Source organism: Idiotropiscis lumnitzeri, chromosome 5, assembly GCF_059441095.1.
Source record: "Idiotropiscis lumnitzeri isolate Australia: NSW breed Sydney's pygmy pipehorse chromosome 5, RoL_Ilum_1.0, whole genome shotgun sequence".
NCBI lineage: Eukaryota > Metazoa > Chordata > Actinopteri > Syngnathiformes > Syngnathidae > Idiotropiscis > Idiotropiscis lumnitzeri.
Window position 1 is genome coordinate 10,683,201 of NC_142395.1, and position 19,155 is coordinate 10,702,355.

Sequence of the window (19,155 nt, forward strand, 5' to 3'; positions counted from 1 at the left end):
GTTTGCAAATCTTGTTTTCAACTTTTTTTGTATGCAAATTATTATTATTTTTATTCAAATCCAATTTCTGTTTCATTGCAAATAATGACAAATTTCTGTCTATACAACGGACTACTGCTACTAAAAATAATAATAATATTAATAATTATAATAATAATTGTAACCCACAAATGACTGTAAGCTTCACAATCAAGATGATGACAAAAAAACGGTTGGAAATAAATTTATGAAAGAGTTTCCAAATTTATACAAAGTTTTAAATGCAATTCAGGGATTTTAGTTCAGGCCAGCAGAGGAGGATCGTGACGCCATGCCACTGCTAGATGCTATACTGTAGCAATTTATTGAAGCAGGACAATGTGCTTTTTTTATTCAAATTAATCTAGGAAAATCGAGGTTAGAATGTTGTCTTGGCCCTCGGCAAACATTCAAGTTTCTCGTGTGGCCTCTTTGCAAAATTAACTGCCCGCCCTTGATGTAGATTTTCAAAGTTGGTGCTCTGCCAATATATCCACTTAAGGTGGAAATAACACTATTATTTGCGCTGCACTGGTTACTTTGAGGCGCTGATTTGAAAGCTGGGCCTTTTGACAACAAAACAACTGTATACAAAATAACCCTGATACTTTCTATTAGCCCAATGAGGAAATAGATCATCTTTTTTTATTTGTATATTTTTCACATTTCAGTAATTACAAATTTTATGTCTGAATCTTGGAATATAACATTAGATAAACTGTTTTTGACTTAAGTTTTAGTTGTACTTTGGTCCTGGATCATTTAATTGGTTGGTGATTTTTAAACTCGTGCAGGCTAGCTGTACTATTGCATGCTTGACAGAAAAAATGTAATTGCATTCATTCATTCATTTGTTGTTCTAGTTATGTGGAGCTAGCATGAGCAGGATAAATTGTTGTCGGCAGGGCCTCTGATGTGATACATGTGTGTTTTCTTGTAGCCATTTTACGGAATGTCACCGCAACTCAAAAACCCATTTCAGTTTCAGAACTGTTAATAGAAGTCAAATGATTAAAAAAATAAATAAATTTAAAAAAAAACAGCATGGTGTTTTTTTTTTGTTTGTTTGTCATTTTTGGCCACAGTTTCCAATTTGACAAGAATGAGCACTAGGTGACAATGCTTTGCCTTGAAAGGACAAGTATGTCATTTTATCATAATTTAAACCAGTTGCTAAGTGTCTTTAAAGCACGTCTGGGCCATGCTTTCATCAAAAAACCCCAAGAACCAAGAATTCTGAACATTTCCCCAAATTTTTGCCATGGTGAAATTATTTTATTTTAGGGGCAGATCCGTCTCATTCCACTCCACTACTGCTGGGCCAATGGGCTGGGCCTGGTTTTCCGTTAGTTGGATAATCCAATGGGCTGGATCTCCTTTAGCCATCTCGTCTTGTGTTGACAGTGACAGGCTGCCTTCTTCGTCAAAGCTGAGCCCAGAGTGTTCGTTCAATGGAGGCATTTCAACTGATGTGTATGAGGCACTTTGACGTATGTCCACGGCACCACCACACTGACAGCCTTAACTAATATTCTGCCCGAAGCATTATCACATTCAACATTTCATCAGAAAGCCACGATAATACATGATAGTGTTGTGGCACATGGCATCGTCAAACGTAAACACCGCCCACTCCCACGTCCATAACTTAGCAGAATCTTATAACATTATTTTCCGAAGCTAATGTTGGTTTGCTGATGCTATTATGTGCCAGCATTGTCGCAGTTTTGGCTATGACATGACATGCGTCATTTGGTCAGCAAGGCCACCTAGTCAATGGCGGATAAACTTGCTTTCAACGTTTTTGAAATTGCAGAAAGAGGAAGTACATTTAGTGAGCAGGCTCCTTTCTGGTGTAACAAAGTGAGACATGCCAATGCCAATTGCATTTGGGTGGTTTAGAAAAATAAAAACAAATTCGCACCACAGATGTATTTAATGTGTTACCCTTAACTGTAACTGCTTGTATTGATTTGAAATCTTTCCAATAGCTGTTTAAGGCTTGCCTGACAATGCGCAACAGTTAAAAGTGGTCGGTCAACAAGCTTATAATCTATGTACTCTTATCCTCGCCATTTGTGAGTGGAAAGTTGCATTTCATGTTTGACATTTAGGAGGATTCCTAAATGGACGCAACTATTCAATCCCCCTGCAGTAGGCTAAATTGGCTCACTGTTTTTCATTTTATTATTATTACCCTTTCTACAGAGATGGAAAATGGATTTTGGTAATTTTCAGTTAATTTCAGCAATCCAATCCGGTTTGATCAGAGTAACCGGCTGTTTACAATTCCTTGAGGTACATCCAGTAATTTAATAGCTATCTTGTGATATATCCAGCAATAACAGCAGGATGCATTTAGTCTGCTATTAAATGATCCCACTTACTGTGGTCTCAAGAAGATGAGTTACGTTTCTTATAAAGACCAAATTAATGGGTGAAATATTCACGGAACCACAGGGGGGGGGTGTTTGTTTTTAAAAAGAGACAGACTTGGTGAAACTATTTCTTTCTTTGCTTTTATCTAAGTTAATCATCAAATGATGTGCCGGGGTAAGAACCCATGTTGAGTGTTGGACAGCAAAGTAAAACAATAGAGCGTGCTCACATATCGTACAGCTCGTCAAATCATCAATAAATCTCCTCTGTCGGGATCAATAAATTTTATGCAAGCAAATATTTTGCAAGATTTCATTTACGCCTTAGGACTTAATTTTCCCCAAGTCACAGAGGAGCATATTATCTTTCTAAAATAAACACCTGGCAATCCAGAATGGGATTTTTTTTCCCTTGCCAACTACATCAATTTAGGAAAATGGTAAATAAAGCCTTACAAAAATCACATCTTTTATTCATAAGGACCTCGCATTGTGCACAGTGTGGGCTGCAATCAGTGTGTCGCCCAGTCCGTTTCACATCCATCAGTGTTGTTGCCGCTGACATCTTTGGCATTTGCACACAACGAGCCCTTTCCACCAAGCTAGACAATTTGTTATTGTACAGTATAGTTTCCATTATTATGAAATCAATTCTCTCCACTATTATTAGCATTGCCCAAAATGGTACGACACCCATTGTAGTGTGTTGAGAACAAGATTTTTCATTTCTGTGTGACAACAACAATGGAATAGGAGGAACAGAATACACTTTTTATTCATTTGCCTCATACAAAGCTTGTCTTGTCCTGAACAGCCGGGTTGAGGGGCGGGGGGGGGGGGGGTGGTGTTAACAGAAAGAACGGAAGTAAGAATCACTCACACATTAATGGATTGCAAAGAAATCAAACTGTTCATTCACACAATGATAACACAACATCAGACGGAAATGGTGGTTCAGTGTTCTTGAATAAAGTGTGTCTGTATTAAAGCTTTTGTAAACGTTTAAGATGACTTTTGCTTTAGCAGTTGGCAGTCTTGAAAGTACGTGAAGAGAGATTCACATTGCGTTAAAATTAAGTATACAACCATTCACGCTGGGAGATTGGATCTATCTGTCTGTCTGTCTATCTATCTATCTATCCATCCATCCATCCCCCCCTCCCTCCCTGTGCGTCTGCCAATATCTAATCTATCCATTCTATCTCAGGAGCAAAGAGCTCCTTCTGTCTCATCTGACGTGTGCTTTTCCCAGACTGCACATTTCATCTCCTTCCTCATAGAGCTCATTATCATATAAAAGGCCACTTCAGACTAGTCCACAGTTTTGTACGTCGCCATTCTGGGATGTCTATCGCTGTGTGTTTTGTGACATTATCTTGTGAGAGGATCAATGGCCCACGGCTGAGGCCAAGCTTGCCGACAGTGGACGGCAGATTTCCGTACCGGAATGCCTTGGTAGTCTTGAGATTTCATTCTTTTGCATATTTTTAAGCCCCAAATGCCTTTGATACAAATTGGGAGAATGTTTTTTATTATGATAAAATATTATCCGTAAACGTATCTGTCTGCTGGCAGTCGACTTAAATAAATAAAGCTCTCTGCTTCTACAGATGCCTCATGAGAAAAAGCAACCCATCCTTCACATCTATAATCTGATAATCACATCTTTCTGTGACCGTCTAGAACTTTTTATCGTTTCGGAAATGTTTAACCCCTCCCGGCATTGCTCAGAAGCCCGTCTTGAGTAAGTGGTTGATGGATGAGCTCAGAAATGTTTCAAGCAGTCACACGCGCCCGCAGGAAGAAGATGTATCACCCATCAAGTGACTCATCTTTGCTGTAATATGAACGAACGCTATCGGCAGGAACTGGTGTAGAATAGGTTAGAGCTTTTTTTTTTTTTTTTTTTTTAACATACTCAAAGGGGCAAGGAGATAAAGTAAAACATTTCAATTTCAAGGACGGATTATTTGTTTATTCGCTCATACTTTGCTGACGACTTGACTCTATTTAGCCTTCTCTTCTTTTCTTTGCGGTTCAAGGCTGCATTACACGGCTGCTTTTCTTCCTCTTTAATGTAAACTTTGCTCACTCTTCAAACACAGATGCCCGCAATCCCGCCCGGCGATATTTCCCGTGCCACGGCAATGTTTGCAACGTGACACACTTGTCCCCTCACACTTGTCTTTGTGTGTCCACAGTTTTTCATCCTTCTTCTTCTCATCTTCTTCCTGGAGATCCTGTCCATCATGCTGTTCTTCATCTACCAAGACAAGGTAATGTCGTTTCCTTTGGCTTTTCTTCACCTCACACTAGCGGGAAGTCATATTTTCTTTTCATGGCTGCAAATTGGACAGGATGTTTCTTCAATGAACGAATTGTTTAATCGCAAACGTGTGATGAATATCCAACATCTACTCCGAACTGAAGTGCACAGACGGAGATCATTAGCTACATAACATTCCACGCTCTACGTTACAACAACATCTTATACGTACATACGTCTTTTATAACACAGCCGGCATTATATCGTGTAGTTTAACAGTGTGCAACTATCAGAACTGAAATGTCAGCATCACGACTGCTAATATGGGATATGATAAACTGCTTGAGTGACCTTAATTTAATTTATTGTACTTATATGTTGACGTGTAATTTATAATTGATACACAGGAGGCTGCAATGTGCTGCCGGTGCAGAATTTTATCATGAACAAAATCCGTTCACACGGCATTGCCACAATCACACTTGACCATGAATATGTCATCTGTTCTGTCTATAATGCACCATCTTGGCAATCCAATTGACTGTGGGAGATGACTGGGTGCTGGGGGAATGCCCGTCCACGTAATCCGTCCGGCTTGATGTATCCAAATCACTTATGTCACTGGTGAATATTGCCTTGAGGTTCAATGCCAAAATGTAATTATGTTTTTGTGATATTGTGATGATAAATTGATTGAGGGCACATCACGTCACAAGCACTACAATTTTGATAAAAGGTGACACCGGCTATTAGAAATAATCAAATAGCATTGATATTTTATTTGAATCCCAGATAATATGCAAAGCAACAGTTATCAAATCAATTCTTTTTTTGTTCTACTTTTTTCTTAGTAATTAGCTATAAAATACAAATGAGCTGTGTGTGGGAGTGCTGGTAAGTTTCTTTTCATTATAGACTAATTGGTCTTAGACCTCCAGTGACTGATTTTACAGTGTAAGATATTAAAATGAAATATTAAAGCTCAAGAAAATGTTAGCTCAGTTCGTTCTTTAAAATTTGTGCTTTATGTTTAATAATCTTAAAAAGATTAACAAACATATGCGTAAAGTGGCAAATAATTAGGAGAATTGTTTCAGTTTTTTTCGAAAAACTCACTAAACTCTGCTGGTGTTGTAATCACCTGAAAGCAGCAGTAGTTACAGTGGATGTGGGATAGTGGTTGTCCTCTAGAGGCACATAATGACCACAGCTTCTGCACAGCTTTTGAATTATGGGGACTGTTCATAAATCACGAGCAATTCTGAACCACCCGTGTTGCATTATTAATGTGTTGAGGCAAAACATGATGTCTCCAAAGACAGCAGCCATGGCCAAGCCTGTGTGAGATGCCTTCATATACTATTTGGGTAAATAACAATGTACTGTTGTACGGTGAGCCTTCCGCTGCCTCCCTCGATAGACAGTATAGTTCTTTATAGGGTTGGTCCTATCATGTCTGGCTCCTGAACTGGAAAATGTATTCCTCAGATTCTACTATATTATCGTATTCAGTTTCTTTCTCCATGGAACAATGACAACAACGGCATTCTTTTTATTCTTATCATACAGTTGGTAATAAGCATAGATGGGCACTTTACCCTATTTTGCCATTCTGTCCTGCATCCTTGGCACCCTTTCCGTCCTTACACTTTTGTCCTTTTTCATAAAAATAATCTTCCTCCATCTTTAACTTTTTAAAGGGATTCCGTACTTGTATTGAACCGTGCCAAAATGAATACATAAATGAATACAAAAAAAAAAATGTCCATGCACGGAGAGGCTGTGCAGCCGAAGTTTCAAAATTTGCTACAAAATAGTGAGTAAATGCTGCAATGGCTATATTTAGCATCCATCCATCCATCGATTATCTGTACCGCTCGTCCTCACAAGGGTCACGGGGGTGCAGGAGCCTATCCCAGCTATCTTCCGGCAGTAGGCGGGGTACACCCTGAATTGGTTGCCAGCCAATCACAGGGCACATATAGACAAATAACTATCGGCACTCACACTCACACCTAGGGGCAATTTAGAGTGTCCAATCAATCAGCCATGCATGTTTTTGGAATGTGGGAGGAAACCGGAGTACCCGGAGGAAACCCACGCAGGGACGGGCAGAACATGCAAACTCCACACAGGAAGGCCGGGGACAGAATCAAACCCACGACCTCTGCACTGTGAGACCATCAGCTATATTTAGCAATTGAAATTAATTTGTGCTTAGCTACTGTATTGTGACGCTCACGAGGCAGTGAGGAAGATTTCCACTTTTATTATTGTATGCAACAGAATAAGCTTATATTTAATTACATTCATGCAATGACGAGATGTATGGAAGTCATTTGTCCACAGGCCATTGTGGATGACGGTGTCTCATCAAAACTAACATTATTACACAACAGCAAACTGAATAGCATACTCACAAATAATGAAATAATAACATAAAGGTTGAAAAAATCTAATTCGCGCAAAACATGCATTTTAAATGCTATTTACACTCCTTAGTGCCGCCAACCATGCTGGGAGTGCATTGTACCTTGTTAGAATCTTGTTACATGAGGCAAATTCATTCATTCAAATTCACTTTCGCGTAACATCTGTCATCAAACGAGAATAGAATGTCATGTAACGTAATAAAAATGTTTTAAGCACCAGTTTCTTCTACATTTCATTGTTTTAAACCAAATGTCTTCTTAAACATCCCAAACTCTTAATTTCCCTTTGTCATACCCCCAGAAGGCCGCCCCTGGTCAATTTGGGCCTGAAGTGAAATTTCATTTAGTAACCTACCCAACTCATTTCTTCACATCCCAAATGTATCATAGGTACAAATGACTCTACCACCACCTGTCATTTGACGAGCTTTATTCACAGTACATTGTGCTAATAAAATAAAAATAATAATTCAACCTGAATTAAATGACTGCGGGCTGGTGTTACCCTCACCAGGGAGTTCCTAGCGCGTGGAAGGAGCAAACTAGGCGCAGCATGCAAACGTTGTGGAGCCATGTTCACACATCTTAGATCAGTGCACTTATCTCAAGCGTAGCAGGATCCAACGTCACAATAAAATGTGTGAGCTTCTGGCCATGGAGGCAGAGTTTGGAAGGGTTGGAAGGTGACTAGGGAGCTCCGAGTGTGTACTTAGGATGGCAAATTGAGGATTCCCGACGTAGTGAAAGGAAAACACGTTCTCGTCTGGGACGTGACCATTTGTTTTGAAGTGAGGACCCCCTCACTTAAGGGTGTCATAGAAGAAAATGAAATCCGCTACCTTCCAGTGACGGCTCAGATTGCGCAGCAAGTCAATGTGAATGTCTATGGATGGCTTGGAGTCTCTGTTAGTAGACGCATTGCCTTTACTAGACTGGTGAGCCGGAGGACTCTCTCTACTTGATCGATATGCTGAGGGATTTCCTTGGCAAACCGAAATGGTCGGGTGAGGGCGGTCAGTCGACAAGTAGGATCGCTGGCTTGCTGAGTAGTCACTTTCAAGTCTGTTATGCAGATCCGGATGGGTAGCAGAGCGGGAAGGGAATGAGGTCACAATCTGGAAGTTGGCAGCCTCTCCCAACTCTGCATAGAGGTAAAAGGGGGGTTATCGGCCTGGTTGTGGCAGGGTCTGGTTTCAGCCCTGGACGATGGTGGTTCGGAAATCCTGATACAGCAGTGGGAGTCTCGTCGTGAAGGACGGTTCAGGTTCCAACCTCTTCTTGGTCTGGGGATTGGCAGATCGTCGGTTTGATGCACAGCACAAACTTGAAGGCCGAGGCCTCCGGTCTGCAGACCAAATGCTGTGGAGGTGCAGAGGACGAAGCGCAGCATCAGAGGGGATTGCGCCTTTTCTGTTGCCGGTCCATCCCTTTGGAATTACTTCCCATCGAATGTTAGGCAAGTCCCCTCTCCGTCCACTTTTAAAACTCGTTTGAAGACACATTTTCATTCTTTAACGTTCGCTGATCTGGTGTTCTTCTGGTATCTACTGCATATATGTTTATGTGTTTGCGTCCCTGCTAATTTATATTAGATCATTTGTAAAGTGCTTTGTTACTGCCCGAGCTGTGGTTGTTGTATTTTATTGTATAAATAAATAATTATGAAAGAAAAATGACCTCAAACTTAAATAAATAAACAAATCTAAAATCAATATGCAGGAGTGACTTTTACAGAGGACCGTCTGCATTTGCTGGATGCAAAATCATCATTTAGCTCGTTTTATGACAAGTGCTGTGCAACATCATAATTGATGCTTATGATCGCCAAGCCACTTAAGCGCTCTTGAGCCATTGATGAGCACAGGTAAATGTTAATGAGCTTCAGTTTTGAAAATATAAAGTCATCATCCTCCATGGTGCCCACAGTGATGAACATTTGTGATTTCATACGAAGGGTGTAGAAGTGATCAGTTAAAAATGTCAACACTGGCAAGGGTTATAGAAAAAAAAAGTTGCATATCATCGCTGTTGGGCGGAGTTCTCGTAGTGTTAAAATGACAACTTTATAATCTGCACCCAAGAAATTTCTCTCAGCTTCAAAAAGGTTGGTGACCCATGCTGTAATTGATTAATTGATGAGCCAAGGCTTACTTTAACTGGGTTGGTTAAAGTTGATATCTAGCTACCCTGATTTACCTCTCCTTTACTGTCTTCATTCTAGACAGAGATTGTTATTTAGTGACCAGTGAGTAGATGGTTTGTGCCACAAAGCTCTTCCACCTTCAAGTGAAACTCAAATTTTCTCTTGTTCAGACATTTTTTTTCCCCTCATACTTGCTCACAAGCGGCACGGTGAACAACTGGTTTTCTCTGGGTAGTCCAGTTTCACACTTTAAATTGTCCGGAGGTATGATTTTGAGCGTGGATGGTTGTTAGTCTTTGTCTCCCTGCGATTGGCTGGCAACCCGTTCAGGGTGTACCCCGCCTACTGCCCGAAATCAGCTGAGATAAACTCCAGCACCACCGCCACCCTCGTGACAATAAGCGGCTTGGATAATAAATCAGTGGACTTGCTCCCAACTCATGGAGTCTTTTGGATTACATGTCAGCTAACTCTGCAACGTCCGGCTAGCGCATCCCTCTGATTGGTCAGAGATGTCCAATGCTGTCATTATCGTAATCATTGCCTGTCACCTTCATCTGGCAAATTAAGTGCTCAATGCACGGTGCATGGAGCGTCTCACAGCCATTGCAAACTTTATTTTCTTGACATAATTTAATATTGAGAACATTTACTGTGCAGACCTCAAATGTCAGTAAAATCTCTTGGACTTCTTCACTCACCCAGCCGGTCTTAGTAAAGCTGTGTTCACCATCTGTCATCCATCGCTCGCAACTTCACTTTGAACGCTCTGTTTACACCGACATTAAACAGATGGAATGATGGCAAGCCCCGAGTTCATTTACTTCACCATACCGTACCACCTGGGAGCGTGCCTTTAGCGTCCTCTTTCACATCTACATGCTGCCCTCAGTCATGTCTGCCTTTCCTCTATATAAGCTACATGTATACTGCTTCAAGATGGCAACTTCTGATGCTTTCATGTTCATATTGTATATCTTGGTTTGCGTGTGTCTACCATCGTCTTACTCGCTCGTTTTCCACGAGACTTTACGCTCAAAGGTCCTTTCATATGAATGCGGCACAGAGGCTATCATCGTCTGCGTGCAGAGCTGTCGGCAATTCACAGGCAATTTTACAGGGGAATCCAAAATGACCATAATGTCCGATTTAAAAGTAGAAACCTGCTTTTGTGGCCATGTTGTTGTTTGTTCCTTCAGCTTCCATCCATACAACAGGAATGACATGCAAAGCGTCCCCCACTGGCCTGGAGGTGAATCAATTCAGAAGACTTGCGCAATCAATATTGAATTCGAGGGCAAGTATTGCAATGCAGTGATGAATCGATAGTTTTACCCACGCCTCCTGTATATTATTCTCTTCCATGAGGGAACAACTCCAAAGCATTTTACTGATTCCACTTCACTCTACCAATGTTTTTTCTGATCTGTTTCCTATTAAAAATACATTTTGGTGGCATTAGATATTCAAGCTCATTGATTGATTTTTGTTGAACTAGTGCTGGCCAGAAATCTCTAAAATTCAAATGAATTGCAATTAATATATTTACTCAGATATTGTCACGAGAAGAGCAAGATTTTGGACCCAGAAGCAGACTTGACACAAAAGTTGAAAAGTAAAATTCTTTAGCTCTGAAAATTCCAAGGAACTCCAGAGAACAGACGACATTCTCGAGTAACTTGAGCTTAAACACTGAAGATATAAGACTCTGTATGACATAATCAAGGAACAAAGTATAAAAGGACCATAGCATCTGCATAGCAACTGATATATCAAAATACGTCAACGAACAACCATCACACAAAAGGCATATTCATTAGCTCATGCATCACAATCTAAAGTTTTATAACCTCGATTCTATCATGTTATCTCATCTTTTGAGCCGTATTTCTAAGCACTCCTGCTCCTTCACCACGGTAACTCCTGATAAGCAACCCAGCGATTTAAAGCCACTTGCTCAGCCTTACAGACGCCATTACCAAAAGAAAGAGTGCTGCAGTAGGTGTATGTTGATAAAGTCCATTTTAGGAAGTGGGGATGGTCACACCCAACGGTCCGCTTTATTTCGCCTGCTTTTAGGCCTGATAAAAGGCTCCATGACACAGCTGGAGGCGACATCAAACGGCTCCTAGATCTTCTTCGCAACTATTTGTTTCACTCCGCTGACTCCTAAGGGTGATGGAAAGTTTTGTGAGGTTAACATCAGTGGAAGCAGTGTGACTCGGAAGTGTCAAAGTAAATAAAAGAAGGCTGACTCAGTGGTGCACTATTGAAAGTTGATGGGTGAGGGTTTTCGTCAATATCAGTAGTTTGACTCCCGTTCTAATTTACATTTTTTTCGTCACCTCCAACTACAAGAGTTTTATCAACAACTTGCCTCTGGGAGTGTAACTCTCACATCCATCAATTATATCCTTCGTTAATGTTGCTGTAGAATTGCAAACACAATCAAAACAATCAATAGAAAACATGAATGGAAGGAAGAGAGAATATGGAAGTTTGCATGTTCTCCCCGTGCCTATGTGAATTTTCTCCAGGCACTTTGGTTTCGTCCCAAATTCCAAAGACATGCATGGTAGGTTGAATGAAAACTTCAAATTGTCTCGAGGTGTGATTGTGAGTGCGGGAAATTGTTTGTCTTCGTGTGCCCTGCGATTGGCTGGCAACCAGTTCAGGGTGTCCTCCGATGACGGCTGGGATGAGCTCCAGCACACACTCATCAACCCTCGTGGAGGAAGCGCATAATGGATGAATGGATAGTTATCCAAGAGTCGATCCTAGCCGACACAGGTGAGAGGTCAAAAACCAATCACAGGGCTAACACATAGACACTGGCAACCATTCACACGCGATCCGACAGGCTCTTTAGAGACTCCAATTAACCTTCCCTTGATGCTGTTGGCCTTTGGGAGGAAGCTGTCACCCACTGAGAACCTAAACAAGCACAGTATGAAAAGCGGCACAAAAAAAAAAAAAACGGTTTCCAAATATACCTCGAAAAACATTTCACCTCAGTCTTGGTTAATAATGCATTTTTATTGCTGACAGTTATTTTACAATTGAGCTTATTCACGCATGCCAGTGCCTGCAGCGATTGCAAATGTCCCTAACAAAGCACAATGAGTGAAGATGGAAACCAGTTGAAAGCACTGACACCGACCAGATCAATACAAGATCGCAATCACTGCATGTGCCTGCGTCATAGCTCAGAGAAATTACCCCGAGGTGTCTATCAGATTGTTATATAACAATATTGATGTATTTAAAGCCTGTTACGGTGCACCAACAGTCTAAAAGTAAAGCTATATTGGAAACACATGCTAACATTATTTCCACCAATTTTCTGTCCAAATCCCAGTGAGATCAAAGTGTCTCTGTCGTCGTGCTGCTGGCGCATTTTGTGTCCCTCACCTCTGCATGACATTAGCCGTGAGGTCACTGCTGCATGAGCTGTTTCCTCTGAACATGCATCTACCAGGATGTGTCATAGGGAGGCAGGATGCTTTGATTTGCTGTCTGTGTGCTTTGGGACAAGTCAAGGTGAGGTAATGCTGCAGTAAAAAGCAAGCGCTCAGAAGTTATGGCCATGTAGTTTAAAATGATTGAAAACTTAGTTTGACACTGCCGGGGGTCCTTTTTGTACTTCTTCATATCAATGACTTGGATCGACGTGACCACTCAGTCCAGCTTAATGGAAAAAAACGTTTGGAAATGTGTGTCATTGTGTGTATTATGTCTCTCTTTGAACATTGCTTCTGACCAATAGATGCGTTATGCAATTGGCTTGTTCATTTTTGTTTTACATAATAACGTGTATTTGTGGAAGAAATGCTGATGGCACCCATCTAAAATGCACCAAATAAGAACCAAATAGCTTATTCTGTATTTGCTATTAATTGTTGGGTGTTGTTCTGGGCTTCGGTTATACCCATGTTTTGATAATAATATTTTTATAGTGTGTTGTTAAAAAAAAAAAATTCACATGCCTTCTTACTAATGCTGACTTTAACAGCCCCGTGAAGAGTTGACCAAGGAAAATAATCAGACTTTTTATTTGTCACGATTGGTATGGATGAAGGACCCTAATGCAGGGAAGCAGGGTGGCGTGGCAAGTGTGCTCTCAAAATACAATGAACTAGAAAAACAAAAAAAGGATAATGACACTTTAGTATAATCAAAATACTAAATGAACAAGATTCAAAATTACAAACCAAAACTGGGGATATATGTAAGGACACCACACAGGATTCTGGGAAAATGTGACCAAGCAACGAGGAGTGAAACAGCTAACTCAAACAATGAACCGAGCAAAGACAGAAAGAGGCCAGGGGCCTCAAGACTTGCAGGACTTTCATCCTAAAATACGGCATATGGCCAAATTGCAAAATAAAATAAAAATCCAGATGCAGATAAAATCCAGATAAAATAGGGCTTTGTGGGTGGGAATGATCTCGCTGCATGATCAAATAATAGTCGCGTTATCAAGCTATGAGTCACAAATGAAAAAAGAGGAACTTCGAAACAAATCGAGGCTTGAAAAAATCATTTTGGGTCACTGGTGCCGAAAATTTTGTGAATATGTTGCCTGCCGCTGCTAGTGGATGAATGACATTTATTAAAATGTACAATATTTCCCTTGACATAAAGCATCCAGGATATCTGCGTAAAATCAAAATATCGCAAGACATCAATATATATATATATATTTTTATTGCAAGATTCCAAACACTGATGCACATGAAGTTTAAATACACTGTAGATAATGATGTAAGTGTCAGAGGTCAAATACTTGTGGGACTTGACCCCTCTCTTGTGCCACTGATGTAATCGCTTATACATTTGAACTGTAGCAATTACACACACTCACTGCCGCTGAAACACGAATGCATTATCCTTGATCGGCTGTGAAAAATCTTGATGTAACCTTTTAGTCGAAACCATTGTGTAAGTGATGTCACAGTGGGGTCGTATGCTAATTACAATTTCTACACTGTGCTGTATACTTTTGAAAGGCTATATGAGGTAGACAAATAAACTCATTGGTTTCATTTTGTGGAATGCTCTTGGATTGGAATGTATCTTACCAGGATAGAAGTCTCCAAGTGGAATTTGTTGACAAGCATTGCTCCTCCTCAGTAGGAGTTTGAGAGTTCACTTGAGTCTCATGTTAACAACTGTCAACATGCCGCCCATACTCCAGCCTGAACATGTAGAATAATTTGGCGAGGAGAGGGAAAACGGCACATATTCATTAGTGGACAGTGCGCTGATACTAGGCGCTCCGTATCTGTAAAGCTTCAAACAGCCCACCCGTGAGACGAGCTAAGTTCCATTTCAAGCGTGATAGCTCTCTCTTTCCACATCATTACTGTTGCAGCAACAGACGTCAGACCACTGGGGCTTGTAAAGAGATCACGTGCCTGCGACTCTGTCGGAATAATTTCCAGCATGAGTAATTTTCATTTCTCATAGAATGCCAAATGAAATTAGACAAACACTGCTGGCTGGTCAAGTCAGTAGAGTTTAAACATATCAAGGGAATGTTCACGCGAGAGACAAATTGAGATAATCTGACAAGATATTTATTTCTGGAAACTTGGATAAATGTGACAAGTGTGCAGTGACAGTTTGACAGCCGCAGATAACAATGTTGGGGAATCGCAAACACAGTTCCAGTCATCGTTTCAATTGAATGCAAAAAGAGAAATGTCCAGCTTAGTTAATGCTGAACATTTTAACGATGTTTTAGGTTTAGGTGCCACACGGTGTAAAATAAAGATTTTTAGCTTTTTGTTGTCCCTTCAGGTTGTCGTCGTTTACAAAGAGGGACCTTCTTTTTCAGATTTCAACACATGAAAAGTGCAAACCAACTGCATTTTCATCCAAAAACAGTACTTCCCAATATTTCAAAGCAAATTCAAACTGTCATTAGTTGTTCAAAAGAGTAAAAGGAAACACATAATTACAACGCTCCATGTGAAAATTGATTTATTTTTCAGAAGTGAGTGGCTCCTTTTGTGTGGCGTCAGGGTAACTTTGGCCATTAGACAGCTTGAAAGGATCGAGCCCATAACTGGGACACAGTCAAGCTTCTTGTTGATGGGAGATTTCTTCCAATCAATTGCCTTTCCTTTTCCAAATATCTTCTGAGATGATTTTGTCAAAAAGAAAAATCTGGAATGTCATGTCTGTTGTGCTTCTGCTTAAGGACATCACAAAGTGCTCGTTTGTATGTTCACAGATTAGTGTGTTGCTTTACAAGCACCTTCGGGGGAAGTGGGTGGGAAAGCTGATAAAATAACAGATTGGGGTGAACTGGCAAAGATGTGATTTTTTTTTCCCCTCTCTTTTTATGCTGTCTGTTTCTGATGCATGGATTTAATTAAGCAGTTGAGGGGTGAAAGGCGTGCACTTGAAATCCCAACAAGGTTTTGAGGCAAAAGATGAAAAAATATTTCCGACCTCGTGCTGTCAAATGTTAGCCCCGGGTGAACATCTGCGATATTACAAGATCCTTCAAGGATTGTCTGGGCTGCTGCGACAGCAACAGCGGGGGACTAATCTCGTCTTTGACTTTGTCTCTGATTTTTATTTCCCTTCCGTGTATATAGGTTATACTGTATGCATCAATTTGTGAAATCATGTGTTTATACATGAACATTTTGCTGCTGTTATTAAAGTTTTTTTTCATGACAGAAAATGTATAAAGTTAGAACCAAAATGATTTTTATATGGTGTAAAACAGTTGATCACGACTACCTCTATCAATGAGAGGTTCTGGGTTCAATTCTCAGCTTCGGCCCACTATGCCGAGATCAGCCTGCAATCAGGTGTAAGCCGACTGAAATGATTTCCCCATGAGGTTATGAATATCATTCCCAACATAATTTAACAGACATTTCAGTCGAATAATTGACTACATTATAGATAATTGAAGCTCAAGCAAGGTAGCCTTGATTCCGCTCCTTCACTTCCCTCCGTACACAAGCGATCGTCCTCTCTCATGGACGGCAAGTATCAACCATATTTTGATTAGAAACAGAGAATGGGAATGCACAGGCGTTGTAATTCATTTGCTCCAGCTAATGACTGAAATGAGTTGCTTAAAGGGGAGCGCGGCCCGCAGTAGACATTTATGTGTGTTATTGCCATGCTGTTGGACCGAATTAGTCGAGCTTTTTATTTTAGACCCAGGTCATTATTTGAGGAGCTCTGCAGACTTGAAATCCCGCTTTAAAAAGGTTTCTACCTGAGTTTAGTGAAGCTGTAGAAGTTCACAAGTATTGACTGATCTGTCCTCAGGCAGTAGAAGGCTATATGTGGATTGTCTACTGGAGTGGCTTCCTCCTATTTGAAATGTACGGCAACACTTCCAAGTGATTTAAACCCACACCCCAAGCCGGGAGAATGAAAAAAAAAAAAAGTGCAATGCAGTCAAATGAAATGCCCTTGAAAAGTTTGACTCTGACTGCAAATGGGCTTATAGTCAGGGGAAGGTTATCTGGCCTCTGCTTCCCTTGGACCAATGATATAATGACCCAAGGCTTGCCAATAAGCACGGACGCCAAACATGTGAGGAAGGCGGACGAGTCGGCCACTCCAAGCACATCAAGTAAGCGGCGAGTGATTTTCTTTGCTTCAAGCGACTGTTATTTATTAAGATAGCAATTTAAGGCATGAATCAATCATGTTAAAATCGTTCTCGTTCCTCTTAAGAAGAAGGAACATTGTTTGGGTTGTTGTTGTTTTTAATGCAGTCTGGCATATTGTAGCGCAGTAATGTGTAAATGATCACGCGTTTTGGCGCTTCCTTTATCTGTCTGCCTGCGTTCATGGAAGCTAATGCAACTTCAGTCTTTGCAGAGAGCCTGGAAATTGAGGCGTTTTCTCGTCATTATTGACTCTCCTTTGATGTGTGTGTGTGTGGGGGGGGTAATGTTCTTTTACCTCGTCTGCCTACAATTGCTGCAGTATGATCACTGTAATTAAGAACTGGATCTACGCTGGCTGAGAAATAAACTGGAAAGAAATAAATACAATTTGAAGGCAAAATATACAGCAATGTACAGTAAATTCGTGGCTTTGATGAAAATATTAATTGATTGTTTTACTTTGCTATTAATAGCTTTTTTTAAATTTATTATTTTGTATGTGTAAATTTGCATTTTATTATGCATTTATGTTTGGAGGAAAATGGAACTCTCAAATGTTCAAATTTGGATTTGTAAAAGCGTCCCACATTTGTTGGTGAGTGCTCGTCTGCCTCTGTAGTCATCCGTCTGCCCCGCAAAATATATTTCTTTGATTTTGCCTCTCCCCCTTATATGTAGTTCACTGCACCAATGTTCTATCTCCTCGATCGCTTTCTTAAAGCCTCATCTGTGTCTGTCCTCGCAGCGCCATATACATCTCATCTCATCTCACATCTCTGCTTGTAGTCTTACCGTTTGAATAATTGATGCGCCATCTTGGACTCGTCTGGTGTAGTTAAAAGGCGAATGAAGTCCTGAGGACAACGTCAATACGAAGCTAAAAGTAAAACTGGCTGTTGCTTGCCTGGCTGACTTTCACAGGAGTCCCTCTTTCCTAATGACCCATTTTAGAAGCATCTTTCTTTTGTCATTTGCACAACTTCAGGATTTTGCAGTCTATTTAAATCTCATGTAGCGGCTCGATTCTTGCATCATTGCAACGATAGCACGCACGCTGTCTGCCACGAGCTGCTGTTGTGATGTCAGGAAGCAGCATTTAGCTGGGGCTCCATTTAGAAATGAGAACAACTGCTCTTTAAGGTTGCAAGAAATTAGATTTCGTGTCACCCATTCATTCACAATTCTCTTTCAACCGCATCCTTCCGAGCCTTTGAGCCAAATGATGTTTTATTAATGGTTTGCACAATAACTAATTTTCTGCATTTTTAATAAAACCCTGTGAGTATATTGTGTCGACTCCACGGTCACTATCATTCAGTGCCGTTGATTGCAAACTGCCAATTTTATTGTTATTCTCAATTTGGGGTACCACCCAACAGCATTTGAATAATTTCCCCTCATGGCAGAAAATGAGTTGTGGCATTCAGGTCGAGGTGCTGCACCTGTGGCAACACGCATGTCTTCAAGCTTTATTGACTAGTCTGATGAAATAGTTGAAAATCCATCCTCTCTTTCTCAAGTTGTTCCACCAGGTGAGAAGGGTGACCCAGATACTTGTGTCGGTGGGTGGATGTCAGAATAGCATTCCTGCGTATCCGCTTGTATTGATTCACGTCTGGCGTATGTGAAGACAGGTTAACACAAACAGCATAATGCAAGACACATCTATTAGTAAGAAAGGCGAGAGTATATATTTGCAGCAAAGAGATTTCAAAAAACGTGAAGAAGGAGAGCCCTGATAAATATTGTTGTCAAGAAGTCAATGCACTTGATGGTTGACATGTCGTACTGCCTTTGTTGCTTCCGTTAAATAGTAATTACAGAAAACTTTCTGGGTTTTAGTAACATACTCTAACTACATTACCAGGATTTATTTTTTAATAATTAAAAAAAATACCAGTACAGGTGTTTATATTTTCCATTTTACGTTTGCTTGGGTCATCTGCTGGTACTCCAGCAACATGCATGTTTGACTTGCCCTTAGTGTGGATATGATTGTGAATCGTCGTATGTCGTCTTTGTGACCTGTGAGTGGCTGACGAAAAAAAAAAAAAAAAAATCAATAAAAGACAAGATATTTTAGTCAAGTAATCTGCCAATAGAATTAGTAAAAAATGTTTTGGGGGGGGCAGAATGGTTGTGCAGTGCTTCATATTGTTGTGCAGTAAATTTATTCCACCTTGCCTTGACAAATATGTGAATGATGAAATGTCTTTTTACAATTTGATAGTCACGAAGACAATATGAAGGCTGCAGATGCCCTTCA

General features: G+C 40.5%; 1 protein-coding gene across 3 annotated transcripts in view; it reads left to right on the forward strand.

Moving 5' to 3' along the window:
* The window catches only part of tspan4a (tetraspanin 4a), a 111,116-nt gene that overhangs the window by 77,723 nt on the left and 14,238 nt on the right, over nucleotides 1–19,155 (forward strand). For all 3 annotated transcript variants that reach the window (XM_088297046.1, XM_088297043.1, XM_088297045.1), the window contains one exon: nucleotides 4,598–4,672. In XM_088297046.1, the coding sequence (XP_088153172.1) occupies nucleotides 4,598–4,672 (75 nt within the window). The remainder of the gene's footprint in view (nucleotides 1–4,597; nucleotides 4,673–19,155) is intronic.